General features: G+C 41.9%; 1 protein-coding gene across 4 annotated transcripts in view; it reads left to right on the forward strand.

Moving 5' to 3' along the window:
- ARL6 (ADP ribosylation factor like GTPase 6) overlaps nucleotides 1–22,387 on the forward strand; it is a 47,144-nt gene that overhangs the window by 13,995 nt on the left and 10,762 nt on the right. For 3 of the 4 annotated variants that reach the window (XM_024198746.3, XM_024198748.3, XM_024198747.3), the window contains 4 exons: nucleotides 3,260–3,328; nucleotides 7,057–7,151; nucleotides 13,670–13,810; nucleotides 13,912–14,041. In XM_024198746.3, the coding sequence (XP_024054514.1) occupies nucleotides 3,260–3,328; nucleotides 7,057–7,151; nucleotides 13,670–13,810; nucleotides 13,912–14,041 (435 nt within the window). The remainder of the gene's footprint in view (nucleotides 1–3,259; nucleotides 3,329–7,056; nucleotides 7,152–13,669; nucleotides 13,811–13,911; nucleotides 14,042–22,387) is intronic. The other variant, XM_024198750.3, reaches the window with a different exon arrangement.

The raw sequence follows: 22,387 nt of genomic DNA on the forward strand, positions 1-22,387 counted from the left end.
GGAGGAGAATGGATGTCTGCCCTCTATCTGTTGGCAAGAAGAGCTCATCCATCAATGGCACTAAAGCTGTTTCAGTTCTATTGCCTGGCCTGAATCCAGATTGTGCCAGGTGTAGAGTATTCAGTTCAGTTAGATGAGCTTGGCCTTCGTTAGCTTATCTGTGAACGTGTTTAGGAATATGAGGTTTGAGATTGGGTGGTTGTTTTCTAGAACCAGTGTTGATTGGACTATTACATGTTTGAAGGGAGAAGGGAAGATTCCTTCTCTGAATGATGTGTTGGTTATTTTGGTCAGGACAGGAGTGGTACCAGATGCTAATAGCACCAAGCCAATGCTAGTGGCACCAAGGCAAGAGGGGCATGGGTTGGATTCTCAAGTCTTGAGTTGACTCTTTTTGGATGTCCAGAACTTCTTGATGAACAAATGTACTGAACTGCGGGAGTGCAGGTGGAGTGGATCCATGCTGTTTAAGAAGACTTCCCAAATGAATTTTTCAGGAAAGTAAGATGACAGTACTTTGCAGCAGTTGATGCTCGATACTGGTGCAGGTTGTAGGCACTCAAAGTTGGTAAAGCAGTTTGCCATCTTGATAGCAACTTGGGGCTGGATGTGGCAGCTTCAGTGGAGGCTGATAGAAAGGTTCTCTTGGCCTGTAATACAGCCCAACATTTGTTTTGAGGAATTTGTTTGGTCCCGTGTGTATCAGCCTTTATTTTCCACCATTTTTGTACTTGAGTTTCCATCCCTCTCTTCATCCAGCACACAGTGTCAGAAAACCAATCAGATCCATGTGGACGATTAGTCGGAAGGGGCTGTTTGGGCCCAGCACGTCAATGGTGGAGAATAGTGTACAATGACGATGACTCACCCAGTCTTTGACTCCCTGCCGTGTGGATGGAGTGCTGTTGTCCTTCAGCAGGCTTTGGAATATATTGGAGTATGAGAGTCTTTTTGGTCAAATCAGGATTACTGGTCTATCATGTTGCCTGCGAGCTGGAAGGTCTCTGACCACTGCTTTAATGAGGCCATGGCCCATCCAAGGTGGCTAGGTTGTGATGACTTCTGTCTTGACATACAGGCTCCAGCTCAGGTCCAGAGTAAACCAGCCGCTTGGGTTAGACCTGAGATGACCTGTGAAACTCCTAGGAAGGCAAGTGAGGAGATGAGTTTTGGGGCTTTTTTGCCTTGTAGCCTTGTTGATTTTATTGATGTCAAATGATGAGTAGTCTGTGGGTATTTCACCACCATTGCCAACAAGGTATCTGAGCTTCTTTATGAATCTTTGAGTCTGTGGTGGCCTGTAAACTAGCATAATATCTGTTAGCTTTGGCTCTGGTTTCTAGTATAGGTGTATGAATTTGAATGAAGTTGTCTTTCTTGAGGGACCTCTGTTGCATTTGAGGTTTACAGAGAAGATTAATACAGTGCTGCCTGCCTTCTTGTCTTGTTCTGTTCTGTGATGTACTGATTATCCTGGAGGAATGGGGTGGACTAGCACAGGGCTCCTGGTGTCATCCAGCTAGGTCTCAGTGATGCAGCCTTTTTCAGGTGCTTCATCGCTGGCATAGTCACGTATTGTTTCATTTTTTTGCTAATGGCAGATCTTACATTAATCAGCATCAATTTTAGTTTGTGTGGTTTGTGCTGTCTGCTTTTGACCTATTCCTAGATAATAATCCTGTGCAGTGTATGGGTGATAGATGTCTGGAGTCTGGTTTCTTATATCTGCTCTTCTGTTTTCTTGGGCTGTTCCTCCCAATTTGAACAATGATAAGTGAAGTGGATTGTGTCACGGAATGGTCCAAGTTAAGGAACAGTTGTCTTGTTTGCTAGATGCTAGAGGAAAGGCAGATCTGTTGTATATCTTTTTGGTGCAGCAACCTGCTTGAGTCCTGGGAAGGGGAGGAGCTTGAGCAATGTGTTCCTGGAGTAGTGTTGGGTGTGCTGGAACCGTGGTGGCATACCATCAATGGAAATCTTGCCACTGTCACTATCATTACTAGGTAGGCTTGAGCCCCACAAGAGAAAACGTCAATGTGATCAGATATCCACTTTCTGGAAGTATACTATCAGTGTTATGACACCCCCAGTTGCTCTTACTTGCTTTGGGAGGGAGATGGTTAGTTATATAGTGGCCTTCTGACCAGCAGGTGGTTGTGAAGGTGAAGAAGCAAGGCTGGGGCTCAGGGATCCTTCTTTGTAAGAGAGGAGAGCCTTGTTCATGGGGGTGGTTCCTGTGCTGAGGGGCTGGGAGATTACTCATAGCTTCACTTTCACCTTTTAGAAAATCTTCATTTCTATTTCTAAATTTTCAAGAAGTAAAAAGTGACCAGAGGTCCCTCTCCTGCTGCTTCCTGTTGTGCTGGCCATGTGTGGGGCTTGCTGGAGCTGGTTCCTGCTGCTGCCACTGTGTCCTGCTGCAGAGAGGGAGGAAAGAGTGGTCAGAGGAGTTAGAAATCTGGCTCATTTAAGGGCTCTAAGGAACCTGGTCAGTTTCCCTCTGTAGACAATCCCTCATACTGAACTTAATACAAATACAAATAATGTCAGTAGGCTAGCTTTGCCCACATTTTGCTTAATTTCATTTATATGGATGCTTCTTCTTTGATTCCAGAAGTTGATCAAAATGTTGTTTTGTAACTCTTTCATAAGTGGACTTACGATTGTGCTTAGTGTTTGGGTTAAATGTTGAAGATACAGTAGACCATTGTCTGCTTAACTGCTTGGGGAAACCTAATAGTACTCAAGTGTTGAGCAAGTTAAAATATTACATTGTAAGGATTCTTTCTTGAAGGATAGTTCTGCCCACTAAAGCCAATGAAAGCCATGTGTGCATATTAAGGCATGCCATGAAATTTAAAAATCACACTTCCATCTGAATTTTATTTACCTACTATTACACTGTTACTGTATGATTGACATACAGAAAAAACATTTCACTCCCCATTTTTTCAGGTTGTTTACTTTTTGTATTTGACACTACTATGTATAGTCAGTTATTTTCCCTGTTTTTTTGTGTGGGTCTTTCACAAAGCAGAAGAGGGGAGAGAAAACATTTTTTAATGGGAAATTATGATTGTACAACCACCAAAACTGGCAGGAAGGTCTGGGGTTTGGTGTCATATCGGAAGTTTATTTTGATTTTTTTTTTAATTTACCATGTTTTAATTTAACTGTCCATTTAAAAGTGTTAAATGAAAATGAGGAAAATATTTTTTTGCTCTATGGGATCTGTACCTCACTCTTTCTTCCTTTTCAGTTTGTCTTTCACGGTGTTTGACATGTCAGGTCAAGGCAGATACAGAAACCTGTGGGAACATTACTACAAGTGAGTAATTTTTTTAAATTTTAAAACATTGCTGTTAATAGTAGCTAAATATTTTTTTTTTTAAATCTGGACAGAGGTATAACAAGTTATAAGAGCTGGGAGTTGATGCTAGACATATTCGGACTGGAAATAAGGTGCACATTTTAAAGTGAGGGTATTTAAACATTGGCACAACAATCATTGTGGTGGATTCTCCATAACCAGAAAAATTTAAATCAAGATTTGATATTTTTCTAGAAGGTATGCTCTAGTTCAAACAGGAATTAATTCACGGAAGGCCTATGGCCTTCATTATATGGGAGGTTGGACTAGATGATCATAATGGTCCCATCTGGTTTTATAATATATGAAAATTTAAAAGTGTGGTTTTACCAGCCTCTTTGATTATTATTATTCCTAAAATTTATAATGATGGCTTTATAAGCAATTTAGATGAGTCATGAAGGAGTGTGGTTCTTATGCTACTACTGTTACTAAGAATATTGTTCTTAAACAAAGGTTTAAGCAGCATTCCACTTCTAAACTAATTGGTTTGGAGTTATCTAGTGCTTTATAATGGTTATGGTAGTCTCATTAAGTATTCTTGTACTGACACATCAAGCTTGTGTTAGATGTAGCTATGTGTTTCTGATTAATCCATAATACTCGCTGCAGGTTTATACTGGATTGTTAGTATAAATAATTCAAAACACATCTCACTTAGAACAATAAAATATGGGATAAGAGAGCATGTGGAGATAGAAAATAAGGAGATTTATGAACAGTTGGTAGCAAGCATATGTATGGGGACTGGTTGTCAGTTCACTGAGGGCAGTGTAGAAAAGGAGAAATTTGAACACTTTATAAAAAAAAAAAAAAAAAAAGGTTGGGGAATCACAGAGGTAGAGGATGGATATCTTACTGTTTTCCTGACATTCATATCCACTTTATGAGGCCTGGATGAAACTAAAAGATGCTGATTTACTGCTGTTTTTGTTGACAATTGTAATGCAAAGCTTCAAAGAATGAGGCATCTATGTAATTATCAAGTTACTGTACTAACAAATTGTATACCTTTTATCCTATATGTTGTGGCAAAAATCAAATAAACGCACCTAATAAAATTGTGCTGTTCTTTTGGCATATGCCCTATCTTTAGATTTTTCCATTTTATTTCTTGCTGATATTAATATTTGAAACTCTTTTTTTAGTGATTTCTAGCTTCTAAAGTACTCTTAGTTCTTATCATTCATATGAATATGAAGGCCAATAGTGAGCAAGACAAAAGTAACCTGAATTCTCCATTTTGAATGCTTGAATGTTGATGTGTTTATTATTGATAAACTTTGCTGTAATATTCTTTATTGTTCCTCTTCCTCTTTTTTTTTTTTTTTTTTAAATTGGGGATTAACATAGAGGCTTTTCCTACAAAAATGAATTGGCAGTTTGAGAAATTGTCAGATAGATGGCTATTTTGTAAATGTGCATTAAGGCTGGGATTTTCAAAGCAGCCTAAGGTGGTTAGGTGCCAAATTTGGATGGGATTTGGATGCCAAATTCCCAGAAGCTGCTTTGAAAATTTCAGTCAAAGTGTGTGATAGGAGGAACATCTTAATGCCAGTTTTTAATACACTGCAGTTTTTATCTATATGGGATTTAATTCCAGTTAAAAGTAGCATACAGAAAAGCAATATAATAAACTAGTAAAGGTAAGCAAGACAGCCATTTTTCTGTGCTTGCAAAGTTAATCTATAGGTCTGATCTAGAACCTGTGCACATAAGTAGGTACTTCCAACTACTTGACACTTGCACTTTTTTCATATCTGGCTTACACCTCTCTCTTCAAGGGTACATAACTTGAAATCTGATTTAATGATGCATATGGTATCTTGACTCTTGAATATTGTCCCTGTTACTGGTTTTTTGTGTGTGTGGGACATAGGAGAATCTTGTTTCTTTGTAAGTAAATATATGCTAGAATTGTAACTTCACTATAGTACTATTGTACAAACCTGATGTTAACACTTTATTTTAGTAGTTTTAGATAATGCTGAAACATTCACAACAAATATTAAGCATTTACTTACAATTTATTTAACTTTTTATGCAATACACACCAATAAATGTGGGCCTAGTCATGCAATGTAACTTGGCCAAATTTCCCACTCTCTTCAATGGCAGTTGTAGGTGATCAAGAATTGCAGGATTGGGTTGTATTGTGGAGATGAGAGGGTAAAGCATACTGGTAGCTGACCTTCAAGGAAGATTAAGATGTAGAGAAAAAGATTACAAAAAATTCAGTAAAATACAAAAATATTGATAGGGGTTTCTTGTATACAGTTCAGAAAATGCATTGATATACTGTTATAAACATTTTCAATTTTCCCTTTATTAGAAAGCAAAAATAACTCTCAATATTAAGTCTACAAAGTCGCTAGTTGAATCGGCTATGCATACTGAAAGTGTGTCTGCATTCTTCAAGATACCGGTGGTTTAGACCATAGGTTCTCAAACTGTGGTCTGTGGACCAACAGTGGTCCGCGAGCTCCATTCAGGTGGTCCGTGGATAGTTCTCTCTAAGGTGAGCGCCTGGGCGGCTGCACACGAGAGAATGAAGGGCCATCCAACTAATTAGTGGAGCCGCGCAGGCATGGCTCCACTAATTATGTGTCTGGACCTTGGAGAAAGATGCACATGTGAGGTGGTGGCCTTGGGGGGAATAGGGGATAGGTGGGAGGGGGCAGTGGGGTGAGAAGAAGGGGTGGGGGGAATTTGGGACGTGCAGGGCTGCGGCGGCCAGAGAAAGAGGCGACTTTCCCCAGCTCCAGGGCTGCGGCTGCTGGGGAGAGATCCTCCTCCTTCCCAGCCTGAGCTCTGTGGCTGCTGTGGCGGGGGAGAGATCCCCCTCCTTCCCAGCCCCAGCTCGGGGGCTGCTGTGGCCGGGGAGAGAGGGCACATCCATCCAATTAGAAAGGTAAGACTACTGATATTAAAATGAGAGTTGTGTGCTTTTATTTGTAGAACAAAAACCTTAATTATTATTAAGGTTTTTTTATATAGTGCTTTTATTCAAAGTGCTTTACAATAGTTAGCTAACGGTACAAACAACATTTGGAGAGAGCATTAAGTGGTCCGCCGAGACCCTTAGCAATTTTCAAGTGGTCCACGAAAAAAAAGTTTGAGAACTACTGGTTTAAACATTGGTATCTCTTCCATTTTGATTCATCTATGCAGACCTTGACAGAGCTTAATGACTCTGCATATACACAGTTGTTAAACTGGTTGTAGATGAGCAAAGTTCTTGTCTGAGTAGACTCTTAACAAGATTCTTTAGTCAAGGAACTAAAGAACTATGACTTGAATATAATTTTTCAAGACCGTTTTGACGAGGTTTAACCCTTTTCACACTGGCTGGCCCAACGATGTCAGCACCCAATATTGCCACATTGGGTGTTCATGTGTTTCAGCAGAGGAATTGAGCTTTCCTGAAAGATCTGTGTACAACAAACCTTATGGGCTGTGAAATTGATAGTTTTTATGGCAGAAGTTACATTGTTAACCAAAAGGCCAGATTTCAGAAACTGGCCTCAACTCAAAGGTTTCTAGCAAAAATCATCGCTGAGATTGTAGAAATAGCTAGACAGCTCTGCATGGGAGAGGAGTAAAGAAAATATTTTGAAAGGCTTTTGTTGGTAAAAGTTTCTGAGAGCGCTTACAAATTTGCCTCTTTACTTTTCTATATTATGCAGAGAAGGCCAGGCCATTATTTTTGTCATTGATAGCAGTGATAAATTAAGAATGGTTGTGGCCAAAGAAGAACTTGACACCCTCCTGAATCATCCAGGTGAGAAAACTGTATTTTCCTACCATCTCCATATTATGTTGTATTGTTTTAAACATAGAAACTCTTGTTATTATAGACATTCTGCATTTTAAGTAAATTTCCCTCCTTTTTAGCCACTGATAGGAGCTAGAATAAAAGTAAAATGGAATTTGTATAACAAGCCAATATTTACTTCTGTTGAGGAGAACATCAAAACTTAGAACCTGATAAGATTCCTACTGACCTCAGTAGGAGCTGGATTGGGCCTTTTTTGATCAAGGTGGAACAGAAGTTAATAGTTGCTTTGAGGGACAGTAAATCATGGCATTTAAAAGCCTTGAGTTCATAGACAACATGTTTTTCATCTGCAATGTCTGAAAAAATTTCCATTAAGACCATGAATTACTGCAATATAACTTTTTGCTGTTTGGTTAGTGCTGTACCAGACCTCGGTATTGGCCTCTGAAGAGGTTAAAAACTAGAACTAGAAACTTCTTTTATGATTTTGCAGCCAGAAGTAGTGATAGCTAAATGATGCCACAATTTCAACTGTCTAAATAGGGAGGGAGATTCATGATTATTTCTAAGGTTACGTTTTGAAATAAGTTTTGTGGGGGGTTTCCATATTTGTTCCCAGGGGTATTGGAATTAAACCAGTTTACTTGCATAATGTGGATGTTCTGACTAATCACAAGAACAAACCCTATGCAGGAAATTTAGAGTAAAACTGCTATATAGCCTAATTTTAGTTCCCAGTCTGGCATATTCTAGCAGTTCAGTGGGGTGTTGATTGCTGGATCTATCACACTGAAAAGTTGTAGGGTAGGATTCTGACAACATAAGGAAAAGTTGTTTACACACTATCTCTTGGTCAGAAACAAAGTTATTGTGGAAACTAATGAAGATAAGTGATTCTGGGGGCATTATTGGTGTAAAAACAAAATATGTACAGCTTGGTCAACAAGATTAAGGAGTTGATTAGCATAAAAATTGTAGTTGGGTCTGTGAGAGCTGATTGGTGAAGAGGAAAGGACCCAAGGACAGACTCTGGTACAAAAAGGAGAGACAGAAAGAACAGTTGGAGGGAGTAGTTGGAGGACAGTACCACAACAGCCAAGAGAGCAGAATATCAAGGAGAAGAGAGTGACCCATAATACTGAAGGCTGCAGGAAAAGCAAGTTCACTGTACAAATGAATGTAACCTTGTTTCCAGGGATCAAGCTCGTGACCTTCTACAGGGCACCATTTTCCCATTGGCCCAGGAAAGGGATATCTTGAATTTCTGTCTCATAGCATCATAAAACAAATGTAATAGAAATTGTTTGTTTTACTGTTGTGAATATTCATGGGACTACTGAATTGGTTGATAATTCAAAGGTGTATGCAAGAGTAGTAGCAATCATTCTAGCAGTCATCATAAAAATCATAGAAATGTAGGGCTGGAAAGGAGCTCAAGAGGTTATCTAATCCATTTTCCCCATGCTGTGGCTGGATTAAGTATACCTAGACCATGACAGTGGTGTTTCTCTAATATGTTGTTGAAAACCTCTGAGTATGGGGGTTCTACAAACTCCCTAGTAACCTGTTCCAGTGCTTAACTAATCTCGTAGTTAGAAAGTTTTTACTAATATCTAACCTAAAACTCCCTTGCTGTAAACTAAGTGATTACTTCTTACTGTACCCTCCATGGACATGGAAAACAATTGATCACCAGCCTCTTTATAACAAGCTTTTGCATATTTAGAGACTATTATCATGTTCCCCCTCAACCTTCTCTTCTCTAGACCAATGGTTCCCAAACTTTAACAACCTGTGAACCCCTTTCACAAAAATGTCAAGTCTCGCGAACCCCCTCCTAAAAATGGATATTTCCAGGGATTTTCTCCTTTACTTGAGTATAAATTATAAAAGCAGTGATCTGGGAAATATAAAATTTGTTTTTATGACATGCTTATTACACACTATTTATTATTAATTATTATTTATCATTACAGTATTATTACATTATGAAAACGGCAACACTTTTCCAAGATTGCACTTTCGTAGCTTGTATCACTTTGAATAAGCCTGTTATAAGACAAGGCTCCTATGTTTCATCAAGGAGTATCAGATGTGAAACAAGCATGAAGGTATTTAAGAAGCCAATTTAAAGAGTTCCTCCTACACAAGCATTCAGGTCTTGAGCAGTCCAGGCAAACAACGCACATTACAACAAAGCTTAAACTTGTTCTTCATAATAATTTTAAAAACAATACTAGCTGCCTATTTAATTTTAAAAACAGCAAAAAATATCCACCTCCCTTTCCATTTCTTATAAGGAGTCTTGAAGTTTAAATCTCCTCAGTGATATAGATAGGCTTGCTTTGATCTGCTTAGCTCTTGGAAGTCCAGGGGCTCTGGGCTGCTGGCCCCATGGTGCCTGGGGTCCCTAGGGACAGCTCTGTCCGCCATTAGAGAATTTTTTCCTGAGAACCCCCTGTAACATTTTGCGAACCCCCAGGGGTTCACGAACCCCAGTTTGGGAACCACTGCTCTAGACTAAACATGCCCAATTCTTTCAACTTTTCCTCATAGGTCATGTTTTCCAAATCTCTTACTATTTCTGTAGCTCTCCTCTGGACTCTGTCCAGTGTGTTCACATCTTTCTTAAAGTGTGGTGTCCAAAATTGGACACTGTACTCCAGCTGAGGCCTCAGAATAGCATTTGCTTTTTTCACAACAGCATTGCACTAACTCATATTCAGCTTCAGACCCACTATAATCCACAGTGTTTTCTGCAGTACTGCTGCCTTGCTAGTTGTTCCCTATTTTGGGTATTTGAGCTTTGATTTTTCTTTCCTAAGTGAAGTTCTTTGTACTTTTGTATTTAATCTTGTTGATTTTTACACCAATTCTCCAATTTATTAAGATAATTTAATTCTTCTCCTGTCCTCCTGACTGCTTGCAACCCCTCCCAGTTTGCTGTCTACAGATTTTAAAAGTGTATTCTCCATTCCGTCCTCCAAATAATTAATGAAAATACTGAATAAGTCCAGATCCAAGACAGATCCCTGTTGAACCCCATTTGATGCATCCTTTCAATTTGACAGGAAACAATTTATAACTACTGAGTATGCTCTTTCAATCAGTTGTGCACCCACATTATAATAACTTTATCTAGTTTGCTTATGAGACTGCCCTGTAGGACTGTGTCAAAAGCTTTACTGGGGTCCAGATATATCCTATCTACTGCTCCCTCCTCACCATTATGCTGGTTATCCTGTCAAAGAAGGAAATTAGGGTGGTATGGCATGATTTGCTCTTGACAAATCAGTGTTGGCCGTTACTTATCACCTTATCCTCTAGGTTTGACTATGCTTGATTAAAGTAGTTTCAGATTGATTCAGTTAATACCTAGATTAGGCAAGTAATATTTACTGTGGCTGTTACTTGGAACAAAACCACTTCTTCCCATGTGCCACTGCAGCAGTTGAGATCAATTGGTACACTTGAGAATATGTCCCTAGATTTAAATGGAGACCGGTGTCTGGTGATCCCCTAAAAGGTGTTTAGAATTCAAAATCAATATCTCTTGAAGGTTTGCTAGAAGAGGGTTACATATCTTAGGATAAGGTATAAGTTCATGTCTTTCTCTTAGGCTTTTGTCTGGAGTGGTTGGGGAGGAGAGGATGGTAAAGTCAGTTTCATTGTGATGTCTTTATTTTTAAGAGATGCATATTGGTGTGTGCCTTGAGATTACAGTAGCTGGCTGTGTTATGAAAATGAAAACATTTTTAAAGAAAAATAAATTACTATAATTGGACAACACATACTACAAATTGTTCTCAGTTATATTTTTATTATGACTTTATTCTACAGCAATTAGGATACTTGATGCTCTCTAAAGGTTGTTATCTTGCATAGATATCCACTCTTGGGTTACTTGACCTCCAGAACATGCTTCTAAGATATCTTCGAGTTTTCAGAAATTTCAGAAACCTCTTATATAAAATTCAAGGCATCGGGGAGAGAGGGAAGATACCATGGCCTCTGACTATAACAGAGAAGCAGGCTTTAACTAGTAGCTACAATGTTCAGCTATTTGAAGGCGGCAGAGGAGAATTTCTTCTGTGTTTTTATAGGTATGTTGTAGCTGTATAATTTTGTAGCAATATATAAAAAAAGCTGATACTATAGAATAGAAGCAAAAGTTGCAAAACAGTTTCAGCCCCAGTGTTTCACAAGTTCATAACTTTCTGAAAAATCACTTCTTGGGCAGATGTTTTCTTTGCATGTTCTCTTGCAAAAGATGAAAGTCTGAGGAAATTACTTTCGACATTTCTGTTCTGTGCAGGTTAGTAAAATACGTTTTCCATTTTAAAAAAAAACCTCTCTTCACACAATTTAAAAATGGCTGATTTTTTAAATGAGGTATATAAAATAATTCCCATTAAGAACAACTATAACCAAGTTTTGGGGGAAAAAAGATGGATATGAATGATATGAAAAACTAACAACTGGCTACTGTGTACGTGCACTAGAAAATATTGTTAACACACAGGTATGCTTCTAGATAGACGTGAATACTCTTACGTAAGTGTACACTTATCAGTGTATGATGTTGGCATCTTAAATGGGCTTTAACCCCATTGTCTTTAAAAATAATAATACCACTAAACCAAACCCCACAATAACCCAAGAAATTAAGAGTGATATACTGTTAATATAACACTAGCTTTGCACAGTTGAAATAAAAGATGGAAATAAAAATGTTAGAATTCCTACAATAACATTAATTTGGCCACTTTGCATGCATCTGATATCCCTATTCCTATATTTAATGTATCCATAGAATGTGACACATGGGCAACATGATTAACTTAGCTAGCTTTATGTTGCTGTAGGAACTTTAGCTTTTTCATTTCTTGACTGTTTAAGTGTGAAACCTAAATTTGCTTTAATTAAGCATAAGTTGCATGTTCTCAGATTTTTAATTTGCTAGAGGCTGTCTGAGGGGAGGAAAAAGTAGCTCCAAAGCTGGCAGACAGTTTTAGTTACTGTTTGCTTTTTGATGAGCCATCTTGATCTCTGACTGTGGGAGTTGTGGGGGGAGGAATGTAGCTTCCAGCCATTATGAAGAAAGGCTGAAGAGTTGTTTGTAAAAAAAACAAAACAAACAAACAAACAAAACACCACAAGCCACTTCAGAATTATGAAACTTACTTGTCCGCAAAGGAGACTGGTCTGTGGGTTCCAAGTTTAAACAACTAATGTAATGAGAAATGAGTTAGTAATCCTTTAAAGCATACATTTCTTTGAAAAACTCTAATATTTTAGTGGTGCTTACTTCCCATTCCTTGGAGTTTAGGGAGAAGCTATACCCGAAGTGCTCACTACAAATTCTGATGGTTATGGGGAAAAAAGTAGCTGTCACGGAGTATGGGGGGACTCAGGGCCCTGCACCCCCGGCGTCCTGCGATTCACCATGACTCTCAGCCAGCCAGTAAAGCAGAAGGTTTATTTAGACGACAGGAATGCAGTCCAGTACAGGTCTTGCCGGCGCAGACAACGGGACCCCCTCAGTTAGGTTCATCTTGGGGTCCCCGGGCACCCTAGCCCCCTTAGGGGACCAGAGCCCTGTCTCCCTTCTAGCCACCTCACCAGCCAGCTTCCCAGACTCTCCTTCAGCGACCCCACCCACAGCCTTTGTTCAGTCTCTGGGCAAAGGTGTCACCTGGTCCCAGCCCCCTCCTGGGTTCTCATGTTACAGGCTCAGGTATTTTCAGTCAGTCTCCCATCCCCCAATGCTGGCTATCCCAGCCACACTCCCCTGTCAGCATTCACAGACCACAGTAAGAACAGACCCAGTTCGTCACAGTAGCATCTTCCTATCAAGATTTGGATGATATATTCAGATGTAGTCTTCTTTATTTTCTCCCCTAATGCACCACCCTTTTCCTTAATAGCAACACAGGTATCCCATAGCTAGACTTGCTATTACCCAATTTTTTGTTACAGGCTAGGCTAGAGCACTGGTGGACTTTGTTGTCTTCCAATGACTCTTTAACATTCTATATTAGCCAGACAGACTTGAGCATTTTAATAGATGCTGAGTGTGTTCTCACTGCTTTGTCTGCATCTGTGGCATAAAGACATTTCTCCATATTCTTCTTGGGTGTATGTAAGTATGCCAAGAACTAAGTTATTGCCAATGCGCTGAACTCCTTGCTCCAGTCTTGTGGTTCCAGCTGCTAGCTGAGAAGAACTATTGGAAAAGAGGCCTTTGTTCAAGCACAGGAGGGATGTGAGGGATTACCAAATACATGTTTTTTCTATTTTTGTAGGCTTTAGAGAAAGTAATGGATATCCTCCAGGATACCGGAGGATAGCTCAATCTATCCTAATTCAGTTATGGTTGCAGGGGTATGAACTCTGAATTTAATCAATTTTGTGGCTATTTATACACCCTGTCCTTCACTAAATAGTGAAGATGTGGTGATTGGAAGCTATGATTTGACGCCTACATATTCCTCTTCTTCACCAACAACCTAAACCTACAGCCATAAAGATATTTGAGTTGGGGAGGGATTCCAAAACTTACCAGAAAATTTGTGAGCACTCCCAAAGCATGCAGCTGAGGCCACGTGACCCAACAGTGTGTGTCTTGGTAGGATACAACCTTCAAAGAACCACAATGACAGGTAAGCAGTATATCCTTTTTTGTTGTTCACGTTTCATTACTTGCAAATGATGACAAGCATTACCAAATATTCTGATATTCCTTGCTTTTGTTTATGCTTAGATATCAAACACCGTAGAATACCTATCTTGTTCTTTGCTAACAAGATGGACCTCAGGGATGCGGTATCATCTGTGAAAGTCTCTCAGTTACTGTCTTTAGAGAACATCAAAGATAAACCATGGCATATCTGGTAAGGTACTATTACCTCACCTTTTTTGTTGTTGATTGAAATGTTCAACTTTTAGCTATTCCATAGCATTCACTATCCTATTACTTAAATGAGAGCAAACCAGATAAAATGCTGTAACTTTTCACTGGCATCTGAGTAGGTACAGGGCTTTGTACAATACTTGCTATGAAATCTGGTTGAAAAAAATATTTAATTTGTAAAATAATGTAGAGTTGGGTTTGAAAAATTTACCAGAAAACTACTAGCCAGAAACTGAATCAGAGTGGTTGCCCCCAGAGATGTTTGGGGCAATGTCCAAGTGGGAAGAACAACCCCACTCACTGTTGCTGGGAAGTGGAATGGTGGTAGATTCTTACCAGAGTGCTGTAGCTAGTCCCTCTCATGCACTCTGGGATTCTGAGTATCAGTTGTGAAACTGATCAGCATCTTGGTACTATCACACTGCGAGTACTTTGGAAAGCTACCAATTGTACAACAGGCAGTGAAGTTGTCTGTGTGCAGATTAAGACAACACTGCATCAGTTCACATTTGGAAGTTATCTTTGCAATCACAAAAACTAGAAACTTTTCTTAAGTGATAGTTTAAATTCTTTTGAAATTGATGGCTTATGTCCCATTCTTCCCTAGGAAAAAGCTTTGCATTTGTTAGTGGCAGCTATCAGAGGTGTATATAGGATTTGTGACTTCCAGGGACCAGCCTTGTTTTTTAACCACTAGACCATAAGACTGTTAAGGTATCTCTACACTGCAGTGAAAGCCTAGGCTCAGACTCCAGCTTGAGCCCAAACCCCGTTTTGTCTACACACAGTTCTGTCTGACTGGGGCCTGGACCCCAGGACCCTGTGAGGTGGGTAGGTTTGAGTCCAGGTCCTGCTGGGCCCAAACTGCATCATTTTGCAGTGTTGATGCAGCTTGGATCCAGGACTCCCAGACTTGGGTCCCGAGAGTCCACCAGTGCTATCCCACAATCCCATGGGCCGGTGTTCTTTGTCCTCTCTATCCCAGGAGTAGCCATTCAACTCCTAGGGAATGGAAGCAACCCCCCCTTGTTCAAATACAACAGCTCAGCACATTTAACCCTACCATTTTATTCTGATCACTGAACTGCAAACTCAGTGAACCTTCTGCATTTGCAATGGCCATTGACCAGAAGAAGTCCTTGCCAAGCATGCTGCTTCCTGATTGCAGGAACACAGCCAGATTTTGGTGAATCTCTGGAGTGAGGCGAGCAAAAATTTGATTTTTAGGAAGAATACCATGAATGAATACCATGAAGCTGGCAGCGTTGGGGATTCACCGGCCTGGTCACCAGCGCAGGGATTGGATTAAATGGCTCAAGACCAACCACCAGGAAGCCAGGGATGAGAACATCACCTCTGTCATCCTACCTTGCTTACAAGGAGTTTGTCAAGGTGCTGTATACGGTGCTGAGCATGGAGCCAACAGTACTTCACAATGCCCTGGTCAGCTGGGATGGTGACCTGACCCCTGAATCCAGTATAGGACTGGAGGGGAATCAGCAGGTGCTGGATCAGGCTAATGAAGTGACACTGGTGCTGGAACTGGTCCCTGAGGAGGCTTTGCCACTGGAGCAGCTGCAGCATATCCTGTGTCCTTCCTCAGAGGAGCTTTTTGATGCCCTCCGAGGAGCAGTCTGCTGCAGAACTAGCATGAAAATCGGAAGAGACAGAACTCAGCCTGGTAAGCTTTTGGCTCCATGTTTGTTGTTGTTAACATAGGAATGGGAGGGATTTCTTTTTATAACCAGTGCAAAAGTTATTACAAGCTAATAAGGGGGGGGGGGATACTATGGAGTTCTTCAGTATGTCCATATTAATGTGTGCGTTTGCAGCAGTCTTAAAATGCTGTATTGGAAGCTGTAGGGAGCCAGTGATCCATGTAGATGCTAATGCAGCATCCTGTTGATTTTTCCCCCATGAATTTTGTTCCAATCCCAGGTGCTGATAGCTGCAAACTTTTCCTGTAGCAAGCGCTCCAGCTCTAGGTAGTCATATTTCACAGAGAGACATATTTTCCAGGGCCACCTTGGTAGATTGCCAGCCCACTCCACTGGTAGATGTGCTGTTCAGTCATGATAAGTTTTAATACTTCAGTGGTGTATGTATATATATATATATATTTTTATAATGGAGATATCCTATCTCCTAGAACTGGAAGGGACCTTGAAAGGTCATCGAGTCCAGCCCCCTGCCTTCACTAGCAGGACCAAGTACTGATTTTGCCCCAGATCCCTAAGTGGCCCCCTCAAGGATTGAACTCACAACCCTGGGTTTAGCAGGCCAATGCTCAAACCACTGAGCTATCCTCCCCCCTATCTCTGTACTAGCCTGAGCTACAAGATTAGTTATGTCCTTCAAAATGATAGAGAGAGGCTTATGTAGTATGTTGCGGTCACCTCCCTGCTGCAAAGCAGTCTACAATTTCTAAACATCATTGTGATTTTTAATTTACTATTCTCTGTGCACTCTTTCCACTGTGATTAAGCTGGTTGTGTCCATGGAGCTTCTGGGATCTGAAGCATTCCTCTCACAATATACTGAAGTTCAGTTTTACAAATATCATTTTTTTTGTCCTTGAGATTCCACAAGGTGGTGTTTTTTGTGTTTGTTTGTTTGTTTGTTTGTTTTTGTGCTCATGCACAGAACTATTTGTGAATCACTGTGACACTAACTTTCTGTTTTATATCTGTTTGCAGAAACTTGTACTTCTCTGGCTGTTTTACCTTGGTAGCTTTTGCTCACTCCACTAGAAGCCTGGGTTTCCATACCGTCATACACCAGTCCTAGAGGAAGCATTTCCATGATGAATTTATTGTTGACGTTCTGGACAGGGAGAACAAATAGGTGCAATACCAAAGAAAGAAGAATTCACTGAAAGTGGAGAGACAAGTGGAAAGGCACAGGCAGGCTGCAGAGATGAGGACAGAATTACAGCATGGGAGCAGATACTTGCATCGCAGTTCCTGGAACAGGAATGTTAGTTAAGGGTGGAAGACAGAGTGTAGCAGAAAGACCTGTTTGACTAATGGCTGCTTTTGCTAATAGCTGCAAGAGTGCAGGCTCTTGCCATGCTTATACCATGACCTGAGTCTCCTTCATGGTACCGTGTGCTGCATACCAGGATCTCTTTCAACAATTTCATGATTGACTGGTCCATGCAACTGGGACTTAATAGCAGCTGTACTGGGCAAATCTACCCCTGCATACTTCCACCCCTGTGCAGACCTTCTCCCTCTTGCAGTCCGCCTCTATGCAGGCCTCTATGCCCGTGGAGCGGTGGCAAATGAGTGGTAAATGCACAAGAAAGGAAGAAGAAAACTTGCCAGGGGACACACACAATTGGAGGATTTTTTTGACGGCATTGTTTGCATTGTTCAGTGTTGCGTGCACTTCGTTTTATTACTGGTTGTGGTATTGGTTTATTATTGTTTCAATATTCTAATAGTAGCTGGCCTGCCTGGAAATACTTTAATATTGTTATTTTTATAATACAAATAAAGGCTTTTATTTTATTTTAAAAAATTATTGCCATCACTGTGTCATACCTTATAATAGGTATTTTGAATAATAAAGCTAAACACACGGTAAGGCACAAAAGGCAAGGTGAATCTAAACAGAAATTATTAAGAAATCTATGTATATCAATAATGTAAATGCACAGTTCCCACACCACTACATTAGCAGTCATGTTATCCATAACAAAAATCATGACAATCATGTGTGTGTCGTGAGACTGGAGGACTGGGGCAAGCTGCTTACGATGCTCCAGAAATATAGCTTTCTTCATGTGAAAGTTCTGGATCCACTGCTGGTCATCCCAGGTCCACATGACTAAGTGATCCCACCAGTCTGTGCTTGTGGCCCTACTCCACAAGCACCCATCTACGTAGGGGTCATCAGCAGCTATACCAAGAGTAATAAGTAGCATCAGCCAGTTTGAGTCTTCCTTGTCTGTATCGTCATCATCCTGCTCCATCATTTTTCCTATCAGGTGCCTGTGGTGAGTCAGGAAACATCCACCATGGAATCTCTGCTTGTTTCCTGAAACAGGAGCAAAAGCCCAAGCAAGAGAAGTTCTTCAAATGGTGACTCCTCCATGCTCTTGGCTCCAGTTGCTGGGAGCATGCAGACCAAAATGATGGTTCAGCAGAATGTGTTGTTGCAGCCCACCAACTTCCTGTGATGGGTGGGGTGGCAGTCACATTTTCCCGTACTGCACCATGAACAAAGGGCTAGAACAGCCACTTTGCAGGAGGGCGATAGAAAGCCTGTGATTTGGTTGGTTGGATACTGTATTGTGTAGGAATGTGTTGCTCCCTAATCATAAGCCTTGAAGAACGGCAAACTGTTCCCTCGGAATTGAGGCGGGAGTGACCTTGTTCTAGCGCCTATGTTTGGAAAACATATTGGCTAGCCTGATAGTACCTTTGCAGCTGGCTGTTCACGCGCTTAATAGATGAGTTTGCTATCTTGTATAATTGCACACTGCGTGTATCCTGCCTGCCTTCTGAATGGGCAAAGATGTAACCACTAAGAAGAGTTGTAAACAAAGTAAGGAGAGAAATAAAAACCCTAGGAAAAGTTTTCCTGGGAGGCTTTTTGGCTTGAGGCTTTAGAAGCTACGTACCACAGACCTGGCGTTCTGTTTCCTTTCCTGCGTCGTCACCACTGCAGCTGGTGACCCCGACGTGATACCCCTCTACTCACCGGCTGGAGATGCCGAGCGCGCCCGCGGCTGTTTGCTGCCCCTAATTCGTGAGTATGGGGGGGGGACTCTCCAGTGCCCAGAAGGAGCACGCAAGAGAGTTACATAAGATTATACGGCAGCGATCATGCATCGCTGTCCCGGTCGCTCATATTGAGGACCTTCTAAGGGAAATAGACCGCCAGTGCCCCTGGTATCCTGACTGCGGGTCTTTACAGCTTCCTGATTGGATACGGATTGGGATCACCTTGCATAGTAAACCCCGTGCCCCAGTTCAGCACCTGCTGCTCTGGCAGCGTTGTAAGGAGGCGCTGGAGGGGTTCGGCCCCGATGGCCTTAAGCCGGTCTCCCTTTTGCCCCCAGGTGATGGGCCACCCCCCTCCTACCCGCAGCTGACCCTCCCTGCGCCGCCGCCCGTGGCGGCGCCCCCCTGCCTACCGGTCGGGTGGGGGGGCGCTATCGCCGCGGCGGTGCAGCCAGCGCGTGAGGCCGGTCTCTTGACCGGCGAAGAATCCAGCTGTTGGTTCGAGGCGTTCCCCGTCTCTAGGCGGGATAATGGAAATGGGGGGGAGATAGTGGATTGGGAGGCTCTCCCCTACTCGGTTCTGCGCAAGCTCCGCAAGGCGGTTCGTGAGACCGGGGTGCGGTCCACTTTCACCCTGGGGATCATGGAAGGTGTGTCAAACAGTTACTCCTTGCTCCCCCAAGATTGGAAAGACGTGTCGCATGATGCTGTCTCCCGCGCAATACGTTGTGTGGGATAGCGAGTACCAGCGAGAGGCGCTTGCGGCAGCAGCACAAGGTGGGGGGGCCTATCTTGCTAAGCAGTTGTATGGCACAGGGCAGTTTTTGAGCATCCCCCAGCAGGTGGAGGGCACGCCCCGGGCAGCTTATCCCTGGTGGTCTAGTGGTTAGGATTCGGCGTTCTCACCGCCGCGGCCCGAGTCCGTGGGCGGATGATGGAGGGGGTACATTTCCACTTGTGGGGCCGTGATTTATTAACGCTTTAATTGCCACCATCCATATTGATGATTAGGTGTACGGCCCTCCCCCTCCGTTAGCTCACTGACGAGCCCGTCTGGGTTGCACAGTGGCCGCTTCCTCTGGACAAGCTGGAGGCTCTCCAGCACTTGGTTAATGACCAGCTACGGGCAGGGCATGTGGAGGAATCCACTAGCCCCTTTAATACCCCCGTGTTTGTAAGCACAAAAGACTGGAAAAGTCAATTGTGTCCCTTTTTAAGTAAGAATCCTTAAGCTGTGGATAGCTTTGGATCTGGAAGCAAGCCAGAAAGCATCTGTATTAATGCAAGTTTCTAACTAATAAGGTAGAAGCCACTGAAACCTGGGCTGCCTATGAAACAAATACAAGGAAACATTTTAAGCAATGACTGACTGCCCAGAAGGGGTAGACCTCTGTTCTTTTGTTTTTCAGATCATCAGAGAAAACGGATGCCAGCTGAACAGCATTCAATGTACCATGCATTTACTGGCACAATAGGAATTATTTTTGTGTTTTATGGCAAAAATTGTTGTTAAGAATTGCATACCAAAAGTCTTTGGAAACAAGGACATGGAAGGTTAACCCACTCCCCATATTGCCCATGGGATCCTTCTGGCTACCTCAGATTTTTAGCCAGAGGGCTGGGGAGGGAGGAAAGCAATTAGACACCTGAGGTTGTACCGAGTGCACTCCTCAAAAGTGGGTGTGCTTGTCCCAGTTTGTTGCTCCAAAGCTCTGTAATAAAGTTATTTTACTGGAAGAGTGAAGGTTTCCTTTGTAGGTTAAGAGAAGCCAAGAAGAGAAGAGGAAAAAGCACAGAATGAGTTAACTGAGAGGAAGATACAGCTTGCAGGCTCATCCAAGGTCACAGCCAAAACTTGGCTGACCCCCAAGACAAAGGGGGGGGCTTAAATGTGCCCAAGCAACTAAGATCTGCAAAATACAGACAATGCATTAATGAAATGTGTTAGGTTTTTTCTCACAGATAAAAGAAATGCTACTCAAAGACCCTAGCACCCCTGCCATTAATTGAAATAAGGAAACTGAGTCTATGTAAAGTCCATCAACGAAAGACTGCTTTTGGCTCCATGCTGGAAAGGCCCTTTCCAAGTCCTGTTAACCACCAACACTGCTGTGAAGTTCCAAGGACTGACTGCATGGACCCATGCTTTTCACTGCAAAAAGACCCCTCCACCTTGGGAGGACTTTCTGACTGATGATAAGCCTATTTCTCCTTCTAGTTGTGCTGTGCCGTCTGGACAGCAGGAAAAAGAAAAAAAAGACAAGGTGAAGTGCTAGTAACCTCTCCCTTGTCCACTGACAGACCTACTGTTGCTTTGAATTTCTCTAGAAGACACAAAACCACTACAGGGTGATGTGCTAGTAACCTCTCCCCTGTATGATGCTGAATCATGACTGTTTCAGGAAAAGAGAAGAAGGAACACTTGCTTCCTTGAAACCACAAAGTCCAGGGATTCCTGACTACAAGAGACATTAAGAACTGACCCTGGTGAAGAAACAAAGAATTATACACTGGCAGGAAGAAATTTGTGGAACCCATGCTTGGGAATGTGGTATTGATTGGATTTTGGGGTTTATTCTACAGGCTGCGCCCTGTGTTTTGGATAAGTCCCTCAGCATGTATTGCCCTCCCTAATTGGATTTTAAATGACAAGTACCAAAGGCACCTTGTTGCCATTGCCCCTGCCATTTCCTTCATCACACTATTACCCCTGTAATACATCCAAATACAGACAATGACCCAGAAGTTGCTGACAGAGATGGTATTGAATATCACTGAGGCTGGGAAGGCATTGCAGTGGGATCTAGCATGTTCAGGCTTGGCCCACTGCCCTTACAGACACATCAGGAGTACCATCTGATCTGTGGCCATGGAGACATACTTGAAAACTTTCTGGGTGGAAGTGCAGACGTTCTCAATGCTCCTTCCAAGCATATGGACCGGTTGAGAGGGTGTGGGCTCCCACATACCGAATCCTGCCGGGTCCATGGGGAGGATGCATGTGGGATTGGGTAATTCACCAAGACATCTGGGAAATTAAACCACCTGGTATGCCCAGTTAATTTTAGTCAGTGCTCCTGGGATTACACCTGACAGGACACTTACTTTTTCAAGCTAATGATAGCTGTGTGTATGTTAATGACACCACACTACAAGACATTTGGGTCCACCTGGCAGAAGTATTAAATCAATCTGATTTCTGCCTGGCCGTTGCCCCGGAAATGCAAGGTCTGTTAAGTACCTGCCTTGTTCCTGTCTGCAAATCACCCAGTAACATCTGGGGTGTGAGACAGTGAAAGAAATGTGTTGTTTTAAGCTTACTAATAATAGTAATCGCATGTAATAGCAAATTGATATGCTAAAATGTTATGCTTAAGCCATTTGCTAGGATGTTTTTCCTCCTTGGTGGAATTACATTTAGTTATAGCCACCCTTATAGTGGATAGAGACCCTTTTATGGTATGAGGTCTTAGTTTTGATTTTTGGCGTTTTACTTGGCTGCTTTGTTTAATGCTTACTTAATCTAGTGGCGTTGTGTATGCTATCCTGTAAAGGTGCTTTGTCTAAACACAGCATATAAAATAAAATAGGGGGGG

Source organism: Terrapene carolina, unplaced genomic scaffold (genome assembly GCF_002925995.2).
Source record: "Terrapene carolina triunguis isolate 2854851 unplaced genomic scaffold, T_m_triunguis-2.0 Scaffold558, whole genome shotgun sequence".
In the NCBI taxonomy this organism is placed as follows: Eukaryota; Metazoa; Chordata; order Testudines; family Emydidae; genus Terrapene; species Terrapene triunguis.